The sequence below is a fragment of the Coloeus monedula genome (assembly GCF_965178545.1).
Source record: "Coloeus monedula genome assembly, chromosome: 22".
In the NCBI taxonomy this organism is placed as follows: domain Eukaryota; kingdom Metazoa; phylum Chordata; class Aves; order Passeriformes; family Corvidae; genus Coloeus; species Coloeus monedula.
Window position 1 is genome coordinate 4,915,126 of NC_138802.1, and position 21,842 is coordinate 4,936,967.

The 21,842-nt window shown below is 39.7% G+C and overlaps 1 protein-coding gene across 6 annotated transcripts in view; it reads right to left on the reverse strand.

The window, feature by feature from the left end:
- Nucleotides 1-20,837, reverse strand: part of VPS13D (vacuolar protein sorting 13 homolog D) — a 96,856-nt gene extending 76,019 nt beyond the window's left edge. For 3 of the 6 annotated variants that reach the window (XM_082295688.1, XM_082295690.1, XM_082295687.1), the window contains exons 1-23: nucleotides 20,745-20,837; nucleotides 18,143-18,311; nucleotides 17,195-17,272; nucleotides 16,777-16,967; nucleotides 16,374-16,454; nucleotides 15,919-16,035; nucleotides 15,604-15,708; nucleotides 15,093-15,263; nucleotides 14,454-14,554; nucleotides 13,813-13,981; nucleotides 12,345-12,437; nucleotides 11,387-11,597; nucleotides 10,667-10,846; nucleotides 10,314-10,444; nucleotides 9,568-9,640; nucleotides 8,905-9,075; nucleotides 7,614-7,744; nucleotides 7,120-7,252; nucleotides 4,316-6,538; nucleotides 3,806-3,957; nucleotides 2,033-3,067; nucleotides 1,216-1,306; nucleotides 540-666 (exon numbers count right to left, since the gene is read on the reverse strand). In XM_082295688.1, coding sequence (XP_082151814.1) covers nucleotides 540-666; nucleotides 1,216-1,306; nucleotides 2,033-3,067; nucleotides 3,806-3,957; nucleotides 4,316-6,538; nucleotides 7,120-7,252; nucleotides 7,614-7,744; nucleotides 8,905-9,075; nucleotides 9,568-9,640; nucleotides 10,314-10,444; nucleotides 10,667-10,846; nucleotides 11,387-11,597; nucleotides 12,345-12,437; nucleotides 13,813-13,981; nucleotides 14,454-14,554; nucleotides 15,093-15,263; nucleotides 15,604-15,708; nucleotides 15,919-16,035; nucleotides 16,374-16,454; nucleotides 16,777-16,967; nucleotides 17,195-17,272; nucleotides 18,143-18,239 — 5,861 coding nt within the window. In that variant the 5' untranslated portion in view covers nucleotides 18,240-18,311; nucleotides 20,745-20,837. The remainder of the gene's footprint in view (nucleotides 1-539; nucleotides 667-1,215; nucleotides 1,307-2,032; nucleotides 3,068-3,805; nucleotides 3,958-4,315; nucleotides 6,539-7,119; nucleotides 7,253-7,613; nucleotides 7,745-8,904; nucleotides 9,076-9,567; nucleotides 9,641-10,313; nucleotides 10,445-10,666; nucleotides 10,847-11,386; nucleotides 11,598-12,344; nucleotides 12,438-13,812; nucleotides 13,982-14,453; nucleotides 14,555-15,092; nucleotides 15,264-15,603; nucleotides 15,709-15,918; nucleotides 16,036-16,373; nucleotides 16,455-16,776; nucleotides 16,968-17,194; nucleotides 17,273-18,142; nucleotides 18,312-20,744) is intronic. The other 3 variants (XM_082295691.1, XM_082295689.1, XM_082295692.1) reach the window with 3 other exon arrangements.
- Nucleotides 20,838-21,842: the final 1,005 nt, after the last annotated feature.

A 21,842-nucleotide genomic window follows, 5' to 3' on the forward strand; every position in this document is an offset into this window, starting at 1 on the left:
GCATGCTGTCATATTTGAAATTAATTCCGTAACACTACTTGGATAATTTCTAATCTGATTAACTGGAGAACCAGGAAACATCACAGGATAAGAACTATTGCTTTAAACAAAACAAAGAAATTCAAATTTACAGTATGACAAAAGCAAACCCCTAATTCCAAAATTAAGGAGCAATGGAAAATCTATTTCATCAGGTGAAAACCTCTTCCAACTTTTAAAAAACAACTGTTTTAGCTAGGAACAAACTATCATGTAAATACTTTCAAGAACAGCTTTAAAGGGAAATAAAAAACTACTTTTCCATTTTTTTTGTACATTGCAGGACAAAGGTAAGTTAAAAATCTCAAGTTTATGACTGAAAATATTTTAAGTCCCACTTAAGTCCCAAGAGGCCAAAGCAGAATCATGCAGCCCTGACAGTTGTAGGCTTGGGTTTTGTGGGTTTGTTTGACTTTTTTTTTGGTTTTTTTGCGGGGAGTGTGTTGGAAGTTAATGGAGTACCAAGCTAATATTGAGTAACAAGAAGTTTAAATTCATACTTAAAGATTTGGAAAATGAGTGCTTCTTCACCACTTGTAGTGAAACGTTCTCTGTAAAATTCTCCATGAGCTGTAAGATCACTTAAGGACAGACTTCCAATACTTCCCTGCAAGGCTAAATCTCCCTCTGAAAAACAAAGGGCAGACAATCAGGATCCACAAACACAGATCAGTTACTAAACCCCAAAAGTTTCTATTAGTGGGATAGCATCCTTACCAGTAATTAAGTACATCAATTCAATTAAACATTAAACTTTGTGTTCAAAGAAAATCACGTCCTTCTGCTACAAAGGTTGTATTAACCCACACATTACTCTAGGCTTTACACACATCACGTGATCACACCACTTTGATTTGTGAAACTTAGATGCAACTCCTTTTTTTCCTCTAAAACAGTAATAAAAACTAATGTTCCGCTCTGTGAAAGTGAAGCATTAAAATCACAGCCAATCTCAGCTACAATGATGAAAGTTGACAACTGGGAGGGATGCCAGGATTTAAAACAAACCCTGAAAAAGCAGAGGAAGAAGCAGTGGGAGGAGAATGTGCATTTTGCCCAAGAAAACCACACAAAAACCCAATGAGGACCAAAATAAAAACATTTAAAATCATAATTCCAGTGCACACCTCATCTTACTTCAAGCTGCAAATGACCCGAACCCTTCAATCTACTCACCAATCACTTCCAAGTGAGCTGCAAGTTTTGCCACACTGGCTTTAGCAAGCTCACTGGTTGCCTTATTCAGGACTAAGGATAAAGAATGGACCTGGTCAAACAAAACAGGAACAAATTGGTATGAAACAACATGACTTCAGAGCTTGAACATCTTGTTTTTTTCAAGAAAATTGCACCGTAACACATGAATGGCACACAACAATTATCTGATCAGGAGACACTGAAGGAGAGCAACATTTTTACTGCCTTGTTTGCACATTAATGGGTCTCCCAAGCTATTCAGAATTATCAGGCCAAGAACAAATCCCAGCATTGTTACCTTCATGTTCTTCTCTTTCAAGATTTGTCACATGTAAATTAAGACTGCAGGGCCTCTGGGCAAAGACTATTTTATATACACATACGTAACGTGTTTTTCAAAAAATATGTTTATACATACAGATGTATAAACATATATGGATATGTATTTATAAAATACAGAATTTTTTTGCATAAATAAATTCCATAGTACCTAGAACAGCACAGTGCCAATTGCAGCATGTTAGGTCTTTAATACTGAAGCAACCTTTTCATTCAAGAGAGGGTCACAGAACAAGGGAGCCAAGCACTTTGCAAATGTTCTGCTTTTCAGTAACTCCTTCTATAACTCCTTTTTTTTTCTTTTAACTACATCTACACCCATTTTAAATCTGTTTCTGCATTTATGTACACTCCCCACCAGAATATAAGACACTTGATGTAAATGTCACCTTAAGTTTCTATAAACCAGAAGTTTTATGACAGACAATCCCATTACTGTTTTGCATCTCAAGTATACCTTAAGATCCAGTTTAGTGTTTACAGGCTCTTGGGCTTGAGAAGCTGACAAGGAATTTATTTCTGATTTGATTGTCTGCTGAGTATCTTCAGGCTGTGGCTTCATAGCATGGTTATCAGCAGTGGATCCAATCCCAAAGAAATCCAGTATCACTACCCAAGTTTGCAAAGTTATTAACACATCTAGACAATTAAAATCAACATCTACACTACGATTAATTCTGTTATAGCGAGAAGAAAATTCAGGATGTTTCCTATCCACTAGAAATATATTGATATGAACTAATGAATCATCAAAGTTACTTTTTCCACAGGGCAACTTGGATCTGTCTGCTGATGGAGAAGGAGGTGGAGTCAGAGGATACTCAGAATCAGCATCTTCTTTTTGCTTCTTACGGGAGGCACAAACTGGTCTTTGGTACAGCTGAAAGACATTAGGTGCTTCTTCCATATGGGAAGGGAGGGACCGTGGCATATCTGGATATTCTGCATTGGATACTGAGGGACAGGACTGTGAAAGATATTCCTTATGTGCTAAATTGGACGGTTTGGGTGCTCCACGGGACACCATGAGGTTCTTATACTTTGAGTCTGGTTTCTTTTCCAGGAGATCTTCCATCAGCAGGGAACGTAAGGCAATCTGAATGGACAAGGTCTGAGGGTGATCTTTGGCAAACTCAACATCAAAATCCTGGAACTTAAGGCTCACGAGACCTTGTGCCCCAAGTGTGAGATCACCACTTAACTGAACCTGGAGCTCTGAGATGTGAAAGTTTGCTTGAATCTGAGTAAAAGATTTTGTTTCCCTGATAGCTAAGGGCTTGTTTGGAACAGAATTAAAACTAGAGTGGCTGAATAAACCATTTTCCTTCCGTTCACTCAAGAATTCTGTGGCTGTACTATGAAGTGACGCTGAAGGAGAACTAAGACCAGCTGGAGACGTAGAAGTGGTTGAAAACTTGTTCAAGTCTTCACTGTAAATTAAATTATCCAGAGTCTGAAGGACTTGTTCATATACATGTTTTGCTAACACCACCTACAACATAGAGAAAAGAAACAATCCTCACATTGGAGCTCTCTATATTAATAGAATTAATACATATATGTTAAAACTCATAAGTGGTATGCCAGCCCACAAAAATTTTAAGTTCATCCAAGAAAAAAACAATCCAAAACAAGGTATAATGCAAAACTGAAGCAAAACAGTTCTTCTGTATTAGCTCTGCAAGATGACACCACCTAGAAACACATGGGATGGGATCCTAGAATAGGATACCTTGTATTCCTGGGCAAAAACCATCCACACAGAGTTAGTTAAAAATAATTCACCCCCTGAACTTACACAGTAATGTATGAAACAAACATTCCACTTAGCCATCATTACTTGTCTCCTTAGCATTAGAAGTTTCAGTTTCCTCTATTTAAAACCTCTGCTCCTGCACAGATTTGTTTCAAGGTAATGGCATTTTAATGCTTAGTTTCAACTAGAACTGCAAATAAACTTACTTGGACAGTGACACATTTACTTTTCCTTCTGTGTTCAAGATAAGCAAAAGTTATACTAATTCATTAAGATGTCTAAAATGCCCCCAAACAAGGTTAAATATTGGTCTTTATTATCATGACTTAAGACTGTCTCTTTTAATCACATATATAAGGATCAGATTTCTAAACTATCAACATGTTAAACCTGAAGATACTGGCCTGGAAAATACTTATCTTCTATGCAGGGAAATACTTTTATATTGATAGTGGAAATACTACACTTCTGTACCTGAAGAGGGTTCACAAATTTCCCTTCAATCTTCATGATGCTTGATATTCCAAACTCTTCATTACACAGGGGGAAAGTTAAATCCAAATCTTTCTCTAGTGGTATCTTTTCCAATTTAAACTGGATGGTGGTATTATTCAGAATGTGGAAAGCTTTAAGAGAAAGTGAAATTAAAACAACATTAGAACAAGTGAACTGATTATGCCATAAATACTGTATGGAGGAAGTAACACAGTAGCTATTGAACTTGCTCAGAATGTGAGCAATGCTGGACTAAGGTTGTGTGGTTATGTTTTGCTCAATTTCTGCATAAAAGGCACCATTCAGCTTTTGCTTAGGAGACCAAAAAAAGATATAAATACAATAACTAGCCCATTGTCATTAAAACTGACCAATGTATTTTAGTAGGATGGGTGAAGCAGAATATAAAATCAGACCTATGGTCAATACACATTTTTGACATATATACTACTCACATTATAATAATTAAGACTCCTCTGATTCACATACCATGGCCTTTATGTAATGATTCAAAGAAGTCATGACGAGTAAAATGAGTTTCTTCCTGGCTGGTAATGCTGGCAGGACCTGAGGAAGAATGTGGTCCATGGGGTATCTCACTTGCAGGCTCCTTCTTGTTTGTAAATTGACTACTATTTAATGAATACATCTTAATATCTTTAATTTCAACTTGCAGCCTATCACTTGTAGACTCATCTTCTCCTGGTACAAAATTCTGAATAGATATTTGTCCTAGATGACCTACAAGCAGTTCAGAGCTACCAGGCTTTCGAGGTATGGAGACAATTGGCGATTCAATGTTTACATTTAATATAAGCTTGATAGTATCAGTTTTGAGGGGCTGTGATCCAAATGCATTGCTTTCATTATCTTCTGCACTGGCAACATCTCTTGATCGTGGTATGGTATCAAACAAAGAAACCATTTCACTGTATTCAGCAGTTTTAGTTGCCAAGACTGTAGTAACTTTTGAAGCTGCACTTTTCAACATGCTGCGGAAATTCTCTTCCAGCTCATCCATGGACAAAGTCAGTTCTTTCAAAAATTTGGCTGAGTGGTTGTAGTGCAAGGAAGCCATTTTGAGGTTGAGAGAACACTCTTCTTTTGACTTTTCTGTGAAAGTGAAACTTAAAGCATCTGGAAGGCTATTTCCATCATCAAGCCTAAAAAATAAAGATTCAAAGAAATTTACATCGCCAATGAGATTTTCATACCTCCCTGTGTTCCCTATGCTCACCACGTACTGGTTCTTTACATTGTCTTGGGTCAGATCCATAAGGTGAAGGCATCCAAGAGAGCCATTCACATCCAGTTTACTACACATGGAGACATTGACTTTGGTGCCACCAATACTGGCTGTTGCAATTTTTCTGCCATATTTTTCTCCATTTGCCATGCCAACTGTCCTGAGGAGAAGAACATTTAACCAGTGAATATCGACTGCTACCTCTGTGTTCTGTGCGTAAGTAGACTGGAATGTTTCCTGTTCCCTCCAACCTCTCTCCAAGTCAGCTATTAAAGGCTGAGGACTAGAATCTTCTTTCTCCTTGGGGAAAGATTTCTGGAGGAACCCAATCAGTTCAACAATAGTCTCTGGGTTAAGGATGATATCCAGGTTGTTCACCTGTACAGAGATCACCTGCAGACTGCTATCCAAGTTCATCGATGGGCATTCTGCACTCACAAACTGATACTCCAATTTTATCAAGGACTCTTGATCTTTTCCATTGTTACCAAGTGAGGTGCTGGAGGCTGTAGTGCATCTCTCTGCCAAACCAGCTACATCAATGGGACGTGCATCTTGTGATCCAGAAACTGGGGATTGAGCCCTGCTGTCTCGAAGGCTTCCTGTTGGCACATCAAAGCTCAGGTTCTTATGAGAAGCCATCAAAAGATCAAAATCTGTTCCATATGTTTGCATAGTATCAACCAGTAACAGGCCATGGACAGTCAGGGACACCTCTGCATCATAAGGCCTTTTCACAAAATGGGCATTGGTGCCAAAAACCTTGAGCACAGAGATGTATCGCCCGTTACTCTCAACACCCAGCTGCATACAGTTTACTTTGAACTCAGCCAAAAGCAGCTGGGATTCAACAAGAACTTCCCGGGTGTGTTGTTCGAGCATGACAACACTTTGTGTTAGATTCATTACAGAATCATGCAAACTGCCAAACTGGTCTACCTCTGCAAAAATCTTGTCTTTCCCTAAATGTAGGGCATCTGAAGACTTAGCTTCAGATGTACTCAGCAGTGTCAAACAGTTCTTCAGAGCCAGGATTTTGTCTTCATTGATGTGAATTTTCAAGTCTGGCAAATTGCCAGACAAGACGGCTCCTGGGTATTTTGGGTCAGATGTGTATATCAGTCTGCGCTCCAGCTGCAGGTGAACATTGAATTTTTCTACCACATGAGTTGGACCCACATCACTATCCTGCACATGCTTCCAGTTGTCTTTCACTCGGCCCACCATGATCTGAAGGTCCATAAAAGAAAGTGTGTATCTCTCATACATTTTTTTACTCATTAAGTGTGCCTGTAGTTGCTCTTCACTTATTTCTACTCCAGTAAATTCAGACATTTTGGTGCCACTATTGGTGTTGGATTCTGGTGGTGGAGTATTGGGAGGAGTTGCAAGAGGTGTTTTATATTCCTCATCACTCAACTCATTGACTTCTGAAGAAATGGCACCTGCACTCCTCTTAGAGTCTTCTGCGGATTAAAAAAACAGTAAACAAACAAACAAACCAACGTATTCTCCTCCCTCCTGAGATGTTTTCTATGATTATCTGATCATCCTGTATGAAGTCCTATTTTTTTTAACACAGAGCATATCTGGTACTGTCCTTGCCTCCTTCCACTGTCACTTCTTTTTTCCTCAACAAGAAACCTACTATACTTCTACATTCACAGAGGTGTCAGTCACAATGCAGTATAGAAGCTATTAAAAGACACTATTGTCTCATTTTTAACCCACTTACTACAAGATTTACTTTCAACCAAGTCAAAAAAAGAACCCATTACTCTGCCCACACAATTCTTCCGATCCTCGAAACCAAATGAAAGGTAAGAGCTACTTAACTATTTTTATCATCAGAAAGTTTTGTCCAACTGGCTTTATTGCCTGATATTAACTTTCATTTTACTATCTTAAGAAAAGGATTCTTTTCTACTTTACAAAGCAGGAACACCCCTCAAAAACTTCCTTGTACTTTTTTACCCGTTTTTTTAAGCTCTGACTTTCTGAAAGAAGATAGTAAAAAAAGGAAAGCTGCAATAATTCTAGATCATACCTTGAGAATTTGTGAGTAATATTCTTCCCAGATCTACAACAACTAACACAGGATCCACAAATTTGAAATCATCAGGAAAGATCACCTGAGGGGCAGAGATATCAAGGCACACAGTCCAGCTATTGCTGTTTTCCTGAAAGTTAAGAAGATATAATAGCCCATAAGAAAACAAATTTAAAAAGCCATGTGAAACATCTAATTAGCCACTTTTTCTTGTGATGAGCTGACTGTCACGAACTCCAGCCACACTCAGGTTTGGTACCTTGCTAAACCACAGATTCCCACTGCAGTCAATAAAGAAACATTTTCAGCAGGTGAAAACATCCCCTGCACCCTCAAGCCCGGACTGACTAACAGCAAAAGGAATCTACACCACCCCCTGGAAAACTCCCATCCTGCTCACACAAACAACAACAAACCTGATTCTTTAGCGCTCCTAGTCCTAAACCAAAAGGCTGAAAGTCCACCTAGACATTTTGGGGGCAAAAACTTACAATGAAGTCTCCAACTAATAAACGATCGATCGTTTGTCTGATTTCAGCTTTTGTCTGCATTTTCAGCTTGTTGTACTGTCTTCTGGCAGCTTCAGCCACTCTTGCCTCTAACTCAGATTGATAACCAAAACCTGCACAAGAGAGGGAAAACTGACTAGGTATAACTTTGTTCACCCATTATTGAATCAGAAGAAAAAATGGAAGAGAAAAAATAAAAGATTTATTTTAAATTTTAGCAGTAAAATACCAAACAGGAAAACACAGCAGGTGAAAGCCACTGCCTGTGCCTATTCACCAGGCTGCTGCACAGAAAAAAGGAAGTATCTAAGCACAAAACAAATAATCCCACTAAAAAAAACACTCCCCAAACCTTTTTCTGGTCTTTATTTCACAGACCTTCAGCCCAAGTAATTAAATTTGAGGAAGAAAGAAAGGGTGCTAAGTACGGCCACAGAGGAAATTCTAACTAAACATTAAGATGTGCCTATGTAGGCAGTGGTTTTTTGTTTGGTTGGGTGGTTTATTTTAAACTTGAATATTTATGGAATAATCTCACCTTGTGAGAAAAGGCGTGACACACACCTTTATGCCAGGTAACTTGAATCTTTTGGTATTTACCATAATCAGCAGAAAAATAATTTGTATTTCAAGAACATTTTCATGTTCCTAATGTTGCTTACTGTCACCTCTCATTTCCTCAAAAACTGAACTTTAACAACCAAAACTGCAAAGGTGGCCACTTTAGAGTGTTACAGGGTTAGGTACTAGATCTTGTTGCCCTTAGAAATTTATGGAACCAGTATGCTCAAATCTAAAAATCAAGGTTATCTCAAGAAGCCATAACAAAGGGCAGTCTTTATCTAATCAACAGAAGAGATACAACAGGAATCAGAATACTATTTCCTCTGTATGATTACTATAGAAATACTCTTTCAACTGCCCTCTCAAAAAAACTCCATCAGTTTCCAGAACGCATTACAGGAACAACTCCCCTCTCTTTATTTATGCATTTTAATTTAGGGGGCATGAACATCCACCATGGGGTATAGCAGCAACTTGCAATTTTAAAGCAGAAGTTGCAGGAGCCTGCTAAAGCAAAACCCTTGATTCAATTAAAGAACAAAACAAAGAAACAAAACCCTCCAGAGAAGACTTGGAATACTGCTAAATTTGAACTTAAAGATTCTTTGATTAGTGCTTTATATTTCTAAGAATGAAAATAAATAAAAATCAAAAACAAGAAAAGATGTAAATCCACCAACCCCACCAAAAAAGCACATTAAAGGTTAACCTGAGGAATGAACCCTTCCCTTGTAGAAGAAGTCAGCTACTTTCTTAATGGCTTGTGGATTGTAAATAATATTTAGAGGTCTGGTACTGACTTCCAGGCGTCTCTCAAAAGTGCTGTGAATTGGATTTCTTTCATAAAGCATCTCAAATACTGGGGCATCAGGATCTGCAACTGAATAAAAAATGAGTTACAAAAAGCAGCTATAAAAAAAACCCAAAACAAACAAATAGACAAAAGCAAAAAACAACTCCCAAAGAATTTAATAACTGATTTTTAACTGGTAGTACTGGGTGAGTAGAAGTTTCTAAGAATTCTTCAGTAACAGAAAAGGAAGTAACATGTTCAACTTCTACAATCAACAGAATTCAACAAGATTATATATACAAAAACATTTGTATAATTGGGGTCCTAATGTTGAATTCCTACTAATTTCTTTTTAAACCAAAACGAAGAGTAAGGGCAACACCTATTGTCTTGAAAGACATAGTTTCTTCCTTTCTTTAAAGTCAACCTGCATGCACCCTTACATCTGAACAAAGCTTCTATGATTTTATCTTTACCATTTGCAAAAAGCATTTGCATTAATTCAAACTCTAGGCACTTAGTCTTGAAATTTCTCATTTTTTAAGAATTATCTCATCAAACATAAAATGAAATCTTTACCAGTGTTCTCATTAGTCATTTCTGAGGACAAACTTTGGAGTCCAAAGGAAGACATGCAGCCAACCTCTTTTTGCTAATAAGAATTTAAAAGAAAAAGATTGTTTAGATAAAATCAACCAAGCCACCTGATAATAAGCGTAAGTCTTTTCTGTTGAAGTATATGTATAGTCTGAGATTATTATATGCATTTTTTTCCCTGACATGGTCAAATGAAAGAAGGCAAACACTCTCCACTCCTGCAGCAGACAGGCTGAACACTGAAGTGCAAATTGCAATCAGTACAAAATACATGAGAAATCCGCATGGCATTGGATTCAAATTTTGTTCACTCAGAAGAGAAATTGAAATATTTCTAGAATTTATTTCTGCATTTAGTGTACCAGTATGCAGGTGAAATAGAACCATTCGGTGGGCCACAGAGCTTTATGGAAAAGAACAATCACTGATTAAGCAGCAATGTTGATTGTTCCAAAAATCAAATGTTGTTTAACAAATTATCTTCTTCCCAACACATATAACTGACAGGTTAAAGTCACAAGCATACAGAGTAAAAAAATGAAGAGTTCTACAAATTGTATTTGGAAAGAGAGAGAAAAAGTAAATTCAACAGGTAGAAACTTTTCCTCAAGACTTTTGTGTCCCCTTTCTGGGATAAGAAATGTTTTGAGTTGAGTTTTGGAGTACAATTATTTTCCTACACAATTATGCATCCCACATAGTAACTTATAGGGTTTTTTTTCACCTACAGGATTTGGGAAAACAAGAACAGGAAATATGGTCCCTTCTGTTGCCAAATCCCTCAGGAAAAGACCACCAAGCTGAACTTTGAGAAGGGAAGACTTTCTGCGAGGAAGGGATTCTGCCAAGATCTTTACACCTGGAATATAAATACATAGAATTATTTTGTTTCTTTTAGTACAGCATATATTTTATTTAAATTTTATGAATAAAAAAATACTGTCCAACAAATAAGTATTTTTGAAGTCTTTATATATATTAATTTCTACTAAAAAATTTAACATGGAAATTTGTTATATGGTACAATAATTGTGAGGCAGCTCTGGTCTTCTTTAAGAAAGACCAGAAACGGGCTTAATACCTGAAAACTCCAGCTGCATAAAAGCTGTCTCTTCAGCATGCACTACCTTCTTCTTCCCATGCAACAGAGTAAAAGAGCCACCCTGCAGCTGTAGATTTAACTTAGCAAAAACATGATCTCTCTTGGTAAAGGTATTCATGCTGGAAGCATCTGCAGCAGGGTCAAAAAATTCATCCGCACCTAATAAAAAACGAAACCAAAACCAACATGTTAAATAAATTAAATTTCTCGAGGGCTACTGAAGAACAAGAAAGTTCCTGTGAATATGAAAATAAAGATGTCTCCAGCTCTCAGGGGGAAAAATAGAAACAAGAAATAGACCAGATATACCTTTTTCCTTTAAAAACCTGAATATTCCATAGAACTCTTTTATTTCAATCAAGGTAATGTAAGCCTGAATTTACAAAGACCCCAACAACCCAGTACTATTCCTGTTACACCCAGTCATATGACCTCTCACACACACTTGAACAGAAAAAGTCCCAAAGCTCTTTGCCACAAATGACAGTAACAGGGGAAGCAAATATATTCCACATATCACTTTGGAAATAAGCAGGTATCCAAGTACCAACATACTGCCCAGGGTGTTCAGCTTTAGGCAAGCTCTGCTGTCTGGGTACATCAGCTGACAGAGAATCCTTTAACAGTACAGGCCCAGAGCCCTTTCTGCGCACCTGGACCAGCTATCAAACCATGGGAGCAAACCCTGCATGTCCATACCCAGTATGTCTTCTGGATTCCACTGTTCCTTCGGGTCTGGCAGCAGCCCTTCAAAAGGTTCACCCTCATAAGTCTGCTGAGCATATCCATACCAACCTCCCCAGCCAGGAAACCACGACTGCAGGTACTGCAGCATCCCAGTGCTGCTGCCATGGGCGGGTTCTGCCGGAGGGGAGCCTCCAATGGAATCAGGCAAGGGCTCTTTAACACTCTGTGTCCGAACATTCAAGACATAACATGTTACTGCTGCTGAGTGAGACAGTATCACCAGTGTACAAAAACCACCCCAACAGAAGCACAATTCCATCTCCAATTTACTCAGCACTCCAGCAGTGATATTCTCAATGAATACTCAGCCTAGAGGAGAGCAGCAGCAAAGAAGTAACAAACATAATTACTTAACTGCTGTGTATTCATATGAACATATAAATATGCATATGATTATGCATATATGAAGCCATATATCACTGTTTAAATCTTAGTCTAGAAACACTAAACCAAGGAAGAAGTCACTTCACACCATAAAGCACAGCTCTACATTTTAACATTTGTATTTGCAAGAGATGATATTGTGTTGTTATGGAGATTAGTTTATATTTAATGAAGTGTGTTCCCCAAGTAATTTCTGTGAGACTCACTTCTGGCACCTGTTTATTTCAGGAAAATATTCATTACAGGCCTTGGTTTCCACTCTGTTGTTTTTAAGATGCAGAGTACCTGACCTAGGAATTCTGGCAAGGATCCTGCTGGGGAAGATCATCATATGACAAGACAAAAGATTTCACTGTGCAAGTGACACAACCATAAAGACTGCAGGAACTGAGCATTTCTGCAATTTTAGCATTAATGCCACACTTCTAAATCAAAGAAAATACCTGATAAGGCTGTCCAGCAGAACACTACCTCAGATAATCACTTAAAGATTGCAAACATTACACTGTATGGAGAATGCTCTCACCTCAGCTAAGTCATGAAATTTATTATGAACTATCTCATACAGAACCTTCAATTCTTCGTAAGTCTGCTCATCCTCAATACGATGCATTTCTGCCTGGAAAGACAAAAAAGGTAAAGTACGTGCATTCAAGGAGTACAGAATCTTGTTCACAAACATGTCAAGTATCTCTGCACTGAGTTAGGGACTCGTAGAAAAAACTAAGATGGCATTAATGATCATATCCAAGTGCCTCAGCACACAAAAATTAATGAAAGTCATGGAGGCAATTGTAACATTGACATTTCCCTGAATTATAAATAAACCTCATTTGCATTGTAAAATACACTATTTTACCACTGTACAAAATTCACAACTATATCCTCCTATTACAAATAAGAAGCAAGATTTGCAGAACAAAAATTAAACCAGGGAAAATAAATTGATTTAACAGAATGCCTTGCTTAGCCAGGGGCAAAAAAAGCTTCTGTCTTGAATAAAGAAGGTGGAGGAAATGAACTGGGTAAATTAGGGCAATGTAGTATTCATAGTCAGTTACTCAGACATGTTGTCCTCTCTGTACTGATTAACAAGTTATTTGTGGGAACTGACGATTCACCCAAGTCTAAAAAATCTACCATGAAACAACAAAGCAAAAGACATTTTTCTAGTCCACTGCCATTAACCTTGTTACATTTCACAGCTCTGCTGAACACAATACAAGCTCTATGAGACCTGGCTTTGCTAGGTACTATAAAAATTTTCTGTGTATTGACCTACTCCTACAGTTCATCTCCAAATTACATAAGTAAGGACCACATACAACTTACAAGTAACAGCAAAATTGCACCTTTAATTAATACAGGTGAGGTACATGGTGCCCTGAACTGATTTAAAGCAAAAGTCCCAATATACCTAAAGATAAAAAGCAGCTAATTGTAGTTTCTTTCTGAAGTAGGTCATAGGTTCATTATTAGGGGCATTAAATTCTTCATCCTCAAATCAACTTGGAAAAACAAAACAAATAAAAAACCCCAACAAAACCCGCCAAATAACCCCAAACACACTGTCAAGTAGCCACAATTTTTCCCAATTCTCTACCGAAGCATATGGGTAGACACATCTCTGGTATTTAAATACCTTTTGGATCTACAGAGAACATAAGTTAAGAAAGCATGTCACCAACTGTCACAGGCATTCTATAGCAGTTAACGCTATTTTTGGTGAACACTGGTTACAGCTCAAAAACCAATCAGCTTTTTGCAGTGCAAAACAAAAACATATGAACCCTGCAGCATGCACACCTCCCACAAGCCCAGGTTTCATCATTAAAATCTCAGCTGTGGTCAGCAGACAGTCTGTTCAGTGAAAACAGACTGCAGTACAACTAAAGATGTTTCTTATCTTGCCCAGGTTTTAAACACGAAAAGATGAAACAAACCAAATGTAAGATGATTAATCATCACTGTAGAAGAAACTCAAGTCTAAATACCTGGTCTGCAGCAGACAGTGGTTCCCCCTTCAGCTTGCTGTAGTACAAGTCTGTGTAGGACACTGCATCCCGGGCCCGATGCAGCGCGAACTGCCAGGTGGAACGTTGCCTCTGCTCCCTGATCTCCGAAAGATTTGCATTCAGGGCAAAGATCCACCATTCCCGGCAGCTGGAACAATTTTCAATTGCTGTATTACCAGTATCTCATTTAAAAAAACCTAACCCAAGTCCATATCCAACTGGTGAAAGGTGCAGGAAACACAGTGAAAAGCAATGGGCCAACGGCCAGGAAAAGCAGTAGCCCTGGAGCCAGCACAGATGGGCTGATCCTACAGACTGTAGGACGATGCTCCCCAGGGTCCCACCACTCCAATGGGATTTAGTCCAGCTGCCACATATCAGGCACAGACAACAAAATTTAGAGTTACACAGACTGGATTGAAAGCCTCCGGTAAGGATAATTTTACGTCTGAATTACATCTGAGTATTTAAAACTCATTTATGAGGTAGGGGAACAAAACATGAAAACTGAATCTCTAACATATTGTTATTATGTACATTTTTGTATTTGTCTCATTCTAGTTTTTCTAATATAGCTTGTAATACCCTATTGACAACACCACATATGCAGATGTACTTACTTCTCTGTTACTGTAACCTTTGGTTTCCACTTCCTGAATTTAAGCTGTTGTTCCTTTCTAGCCAGTTCCTTTAAAAATCCCATGATCTGCTGATACTGCATCTTTTAGTGAAACAACACACAGATCAGTGAGGTGATACTGGAGTGTTTTCCCAGGAAAAGTAGATGAAAAAAACAGTGGCCTGCACATGGTGCAGGATTAGGATTATAACAATTCTGTTCCCCAATGTGACACATCTTCTCCCAGCAACTAGTAGTTCATGTGTGACATTCGATTTACAGCTTTATTTACAAAAACACAGAATGAAATCTTCCATGTCAGGTTATCAACATAACATCAGCTGCTATTGTACATTGCACAGATCAAACCCCCCCGCATGCACCCTTCCTATTACTACAATAAACAAACAACAATTTAATTCTTTATGCAGTAATTGGTTTCAGTAAAATAAATAAATAATTTTGAATGCTTGACTTTAGAACCACCTATTCAATATATCTCTTTGAGCTGCCTCTCAAATAAAATCTTTCAGAGAGTATTAATGTTAGGCTACAATAATGGCATTTAAGCTGTCACAAACACTGCCACAGTTTTATGCTATCTGTTCCAGTTATTGGCAGGTAAATGGTTGCTATTTACCTGGGAGAGTTTCAGGGGTATCGTCTCAAGCTGAATGTCACATTCCAGGCGTGGAGCATGGCGGGATCTTAAAGGCTCCTTAGAACAATTTCTCTTGAGAAGAGCAGAAGTGCAGACAGGCTCCATGATGTAATTATGATCACGACTTTCCATACTTCTATCCATTGCTTCCTGGGGGTTACAAGCAAATTACTCTCTAAGAAAAGAGTGTACAACGGTGTCATGGTGTCATTAGGATGCACTGGTTTCATGTACTAGAATGTACTTTACTAGCAGGCCAGTCCATTGGAAAAAATTTACTGAACATGTTCTCTCTTCAAAAGTAAAACAAGCTATTTCACAGCACAGCCTTTGTGGATCGCACATGTATCCTATCACTAAAGCATGAAACCATAGACTTCTGTTGCTCTTAAAAGACCAGATCCAATAAATTCTACACCAGTCAGGTCTGCAGTACAGAAAGGAGAGTAACAACTACCTCTCTTTCGTATGCAAAACTTCTCTCATGTACCTGTAGCTGCCCAGGAGGAAGGTCACCCAGTAAAGTGCAACTGGTATCCCAATAAACACTGAAATCAGCAACATCCATCTGTTTTTTCCGCATCAGCTTCTCCACCTGGAGTAGAAGAAGTGGAGTAAAGTCAAGATCACACACCATGTGCCATGTAGTTTTTAGCTCTACATACCAAATAAAAAAGATGAAATGCTCAATTTATTACAACAACCAAAAGGTTATTGAAATGCCGTGTTTTACTGAGTATTTACTAGCACCCATAAAATGCAGCATCCCATCTGAGCTGCTCTTGTATGCACAAGTTGCACTTACTGGTTCAAACACTGCATTTTGCATTGACACATTTTTGATGCAGACGCCAAACGCAAATGGCTGTGAGGGATTTGTGACACCATCTTCAAACCTCAAATGCACATCCTGGATTTTTAACTGGACAGAAAAAAGACATTACTAAAGATACTATTTACATCATTATGGCAGACAGTAGTACTTTTCATTAATGCTGGAGCAATTTAATACCTAATTTCTGCAATTTTCCAATTAATTTCTACTAGATATTTAACCTAAGAGAAACCCTATTCCTCATTTCTGTTTTTGTACTCCCCAGTTCTACCTTCTCCTCAGACACCATCAGTCCCTGCCCTTCTCCCAAAAATGAGCCACTTTCCCAACACAGTGTACCACTGTACTTTTTTTGCTATCCTGCAATTATTCTCCATTTTAAAGGCAAATGTGTAACTGCCAACCACTCGAAAACACAGACTTACTTCGATGTTTTCTACAATTCTCGTGACTACAGATGCGGTAACTGAGTACCAGTAAGACTCCCCTTTCTGTTGTTGTTCCTTCTGTAAGAGCAAACATGGATAAACATTACTAACCACTGTAACAGCTGGTGAGGAGACAATATACTTTGTTACACTGAAATCACTGTTAACAGGGATAAAGAAAAAATAAACAAGTTAAGATATTTACATATCTCCGACATATGTGCGACATACGACATAATGGTGAGGGGTGATAGGGCAGAAATTGCACTATGTCAGTCAGCATGTACAAATCAAATTCTAACTCCATTTCCTGTGCATTTGTTCTCTCTCATTAGGAGACTTAGAGTACAGTCCGTCCACCACAGACGTTTCTTCACCATGAAACACAAGCTTGACTCACCTTCCATTTTTCTTCAAGTGCCAGCAGAAGGGCTTTCTTGTGTTCTCTCTCTTGCAACTTTTCCCTTTCCTCATCAAACTCTTCTCTTTTTTCTGGTGCACCAATTAAGTGCAGTTTTGAAACAGATATCACCCATGGATCCACATGTGGACGATAAAAAGGGATCTGTAGTGTTATTTTGCCAATGAAACCTGAATAAACAAAACAGACACACTATCAGATTCCTGTGAAAATTTACTTTATCACCCTTGAAAATCCTCAAGGAAAAAGTGATGTAAAAAACAAACAAGCTAGAACAGAAATAACCTAAAAATCAGGCTACCTCATTTGTTCAAGCCTCTGACTTACAGGTCCCCTAAAACATGCAATACTTCCTGTTTAGAAACATCTGTCCTGCATACACAAGCAAAATACAAACCTGCCTTTACTTCAAATGGTAATTCCAGCTCCTTTAAGGCATCTTTTTTTAGTGGCAAGTTTTCCAATTCAACAGCACCTATACAAAGCAGAAGAAAAAGACAAGTCTGCTAAATAAAACTATGTTAAAGAAAGCCAACTTTACAACTCTTAAGCCTAAAATGACGGGCATTGTTTGCGTTTTTTTAAAATTAAATGGGATTTAACGAGAACAGCCAACCTACCACTTCGGATGTGTTACAATCACAACGGTTACTTGATACACTTGTTAATTTTCCAATGTCATGTGCTCAAACTACTTGATGAGGTCATCCAGAAGGAATCTTCTGTGAGGTTCTAGACCTGAACTTGGTTGTAGCCACAGACAAAACCTCTCCTTATTGTCTTTTCGAAAGAGATACTTATTTTCTTAGTATTGTAAAAAGCACACACAGAAAAGCCTTGGAGTATTACAAAACATTCTCACCAGAAGCAGCAGATAACAGCGGCAAAGGGTGAACAAAAAGCATTGATTTGAGGACTCTGTACAAAGTACAAAACTCGTGGATGCAACATGACACAAACCAGATTACAGGGAGTAACTACGAGCAACAAAAGGAGGTAAGAGGCTGGAGGACACTTCTGCCATGGTCCCTCGACAGGAAAGTTGCTGCACAGTACCAAGAAAAAATGACATAAATTCAACATGCTAAGATAGCTAAGCATACTTCTGAAAATTTTATGTAAATTGGTTTAAGAATGTTGATAAAAAGCAACAAAGAACATAAGGTCATTTACTATTTATTGCAAAGTTCTAGCACCAAACTCTGTATTAAAACGGTTTATATAAACATTAAACACAATATTAAGTGATGATTTCTATTCCACCTTCCAGTTATTACAAAAACATAACACTTTTCTAAATCACAATATGAAAACAGTACAGAAAATACCACAAAGCCTCCCTCACCCTTTAGAAGTGCCACTGAAAGTTGGTCTGTGTTCAGGTTATTGACATATTTGCCCAAGTAGGTGTTAAGGACCCAGGCTACCAATCCTTCCAACATGACTGTCCTAGAAGAGGAAAACTAATGCTTTTCTGTCATTTTCTGGATTTCTCTTCCATAATTAGTCTCAGTCTGAAAGAAAAAAACAAGAAAATTATTGTCAGAAATATCCACTCTCAACACAAGAATTGTCACTTCAATTCCTGCTGTGATCTAGCTAAAGAAAAGTAAAAGCACTAAGGATTGATTTCTACCTTAAAAAAGCTTTATCCTATGACCTTTAAGTGTCAAATCAGCTTCATATAGAGATCTCGTGATTACACACCACTCCCATTTGCACATAAAGTTTCTAACCAAAACATTACATCTTGTTGCAATAATCAACAAGGCAAATCTACAATCCTCCTCCAAAAAAGGAAAGGCCAAAATTCCATGCTGATCTGAAGCTTGCACTGGCCTTCTCTGCTGCCAGTATTTTCACCATGCTGGGTTTAGCAGCCTGGTCTGAAGTAACAGCCTGAAGCCAACTGTATTTTTGTAGAATTCTTACACTACATCCGTGAAGCAACTCACCCTACTCAACCCCTTTTTGGGAGAGTGTGTGTGTGGGAAGTAACCAGATACAAGCCCCAAAAATAGCTCATCAACAGTTACTCCAACAGGTTTTCAAAGTGGCAGCAGAGATTATTGCACTGAAGAGGGAAAAAGCTACATTAGAGAAGCACCACTGGTCACGTTCCTGAACATTCCCCTTCACTCTTCTCCAGCCATTTCTGTTTCAACTTCTGTGGCAATCAGAGCATTAAAATCCCGAAGTCCCTGTTCAACTTTTTAACCACTGAATTGCAAAACTAACTACTCATAGCTCCTGCAAGAGCAGGGTGAAGCTGGTACAGTAAGGAAAAAGTATGCAGGCCATTTCTTGAGGTTAGAATGGAATAAATGTATCAATTTTGTGTTTAAAAAACTCTGCCAATCCCATGTACCTGCCTAAACCATTGAATTCTACAAAGCAGAAAAGCAAAACACATCCTTTATTTACAGCTGACAATAGAAAGAAATGACAACTTCAGGAGTCGCATTTTAAATTTTGCATTAAGATTTAGAGTTTTCTCATTATGATGCTCACTTGATTCTAGGCAGCCCCATTTAAACTTTCATTTCTTTTTTAAAAAGGTAGTGAAAATATTTAACTAATAGTTAAATTAAATAACCAGAACCTAGGAAGTAATGAAAGGCTTTTTCTAAGGGCTGAAAGTGAAACTAGGCTGTCCTGAAGATTGAAACAGAAAATAGCACAGGCAAGTCCGATTCAACTCAGGCATGTGACTTCACATAAAATGTGTTTAACAGTTTTGCCTTTGTAAAATTTCTCAACAATTTTCAAAAACAATACTATTATTCCACAAAATAAAGACTAAGCATTCATTCTCTTGGGTCACCAGCTTATATTATAGTTTTTTATTCTAATAAAAGTGATAACAAGCTCAAGATCAAACAAAAGCATATACAGTCATCTTTGTTACACCGTCATTAAAAAAAAAAGTCAATTAAAAAAGGAATCTCCCGGTGTTTGGAACCAAAGCAGAGAAAAGATCTTGAAGAAACATTTAAGCACAGCAGAGATCAACATCCCAGTGACTGAAACCCTCTGGTGCATGAACCATACCTGAAGTCACCCTAAAAACTGTAAATAAAGTACATCACATCCTTAACCTAAACTCGTGGGACATAACTAACCATATAGGAATCTTTCAAATGTTTTAAGGCTTTTATATTTTTAGCTCTCTAGTGCACTGCTGAGCTTCCCAGTGCTGCCCTGGGAATTAAAACAAGGCAGGTATTTTCAATGACAGTTTTGTAATTTCCTTAACACACACAGTACAAAAAGAACTGTCAGGGTGAGAACCAAAGCCCAAACCAGGCCCTGGCTCAAAGCGAGCTCCTTTTTTGCTGAAAAAAGGATGCAATATTCCACAGGCGGAGGCAGAGCAAGCCCTGGAGCCGCGGAGCCGGGGCAGGTGTCAGGGCAGCAGCCGGAGGGCCGGGGGGCTCTTGCAGCGCCCCGGTACCCAAAACCGGGCGGGAAGGAGCCTCCGGGGCAGTGCCGGGGACACGAGGCATCGGCAGCAGAGACCTGTGTGCTCGCACCGCGTGCCGGAGAGGAAGCGAAAGGTCACCTTGCCCGGCGGAGCGGGACGGACCCCGGGGGAGCCCCGCGGGAGCCCCGGGGAGCGTGAGGCGGCGAACGGCCCGCGCCGGGCGGGGAGGCCCTGAGGGACCCCCAGGCCCCAGCGCGGGGCTGAGACCCCCGCGGCCGGGCCAGCGCTGCCCTCCCCGCCCCGCGGTGGGCGCAAGGACCCGGACGCACCGCGGCCGCCCCTCGCCCACCCACCCCGGGGCGGGGCGGGGCGCCGCTAGCGGCGTGCGGCAGGGAGGGGCCCCTCATGCCGGACCCGCACAGAGGGAGCGGCGGCTGACGCAGGAGGGAAGGGCAGCGGGGCCGAGGGCACCCCGAGTCCTCCCTGTGCCCCCTGGGGGCCCCCTCGGGAGCCCCGGACTCACCTGCGCTGCGAGCGGGGGGCGGCGGGCGCCAGGCCGTCGCGGGGGCGCGCCCGGGTGCGGGAGCGCCGAGCGATCGATGGGGCGGCGGCACCGCCCCCTGCGGGCGGGGCCCGGTAACGCCCCTGGGGCGGGGCCCGGACCGCGGCCAGACAGGGGAGGCGAGGCCAGGCCAGGCCAGGCCCGGCCCGGCCCGGCCCGCGGGAATGGGCTGAAACCGGGCGGGTTTGGGGCCGAAAAGCGACTGGGGCCCGCGCAGGGCCCTGGGCCTGCCAGGCTGAAGAGAAGCAGCGGCAGAGGCCCCCGCAGGCAGTGCCCCGCAGGCTGCAGGAGCAGCGGCTCCTCAGTAACAACCTCAGCGCGCTCGGCCAGCTGCGATAGGTAACCTGTGCAGTGAGAGAGCCACGCTGAAATCCGAATTTTGTTTAATAAAGAGGTCAGGAAACTTGACGATACATATATCTATAAAAAGATATGTTTCTCGTTTTGGTTTGGTTTTTTCATACTTTTTATAAGCAAATACAAGCTCATTTTTCCTACTTCAACATAAAACATGGCTTTTCTCTCTGTGACAGCTCCTTAATTTGAAAACTCAGTAAACTAACTATTTTAACAGGCTCCTCTTTCTTAACGTTTTTAAATTTCTTCAAAAATCTTCCTTTGCTGCTTCAATATGGCGCCAATAATGGGAGCTGACGGAGAAAAAATGACAGAAATATTACAGCACAAGAGGTTCAAAGTGCTGTGAAAAATTATATTCTTGCCTAAATCCTTCAGTTCTGTAGTAGTTTCAATGTGCCCATTTTCAAAGTCTCCTGAAACTACCTTCAAGCGTAAGTTTAGTATACATTTGTAAAAAGTTTCTTCATAGTAGAACTACAGACCTGTTTGTCAGTTCCCAGTTCCAGAAATAATATCAGCAACCTCATAACTTTTGTGGAAGTTTAAAATCTGTATTTTCAAAACCTGAATACTCTTTTGTAGCAATAGAATAAATGTTATTCCAAAAGATCTTTTTACCTCTCAGGCCTCAGAAACAACCACTGTGTCTATCTTGAGATAGATTAGGACAGTTCAGTGGGAAGTACAGCGATCACATAG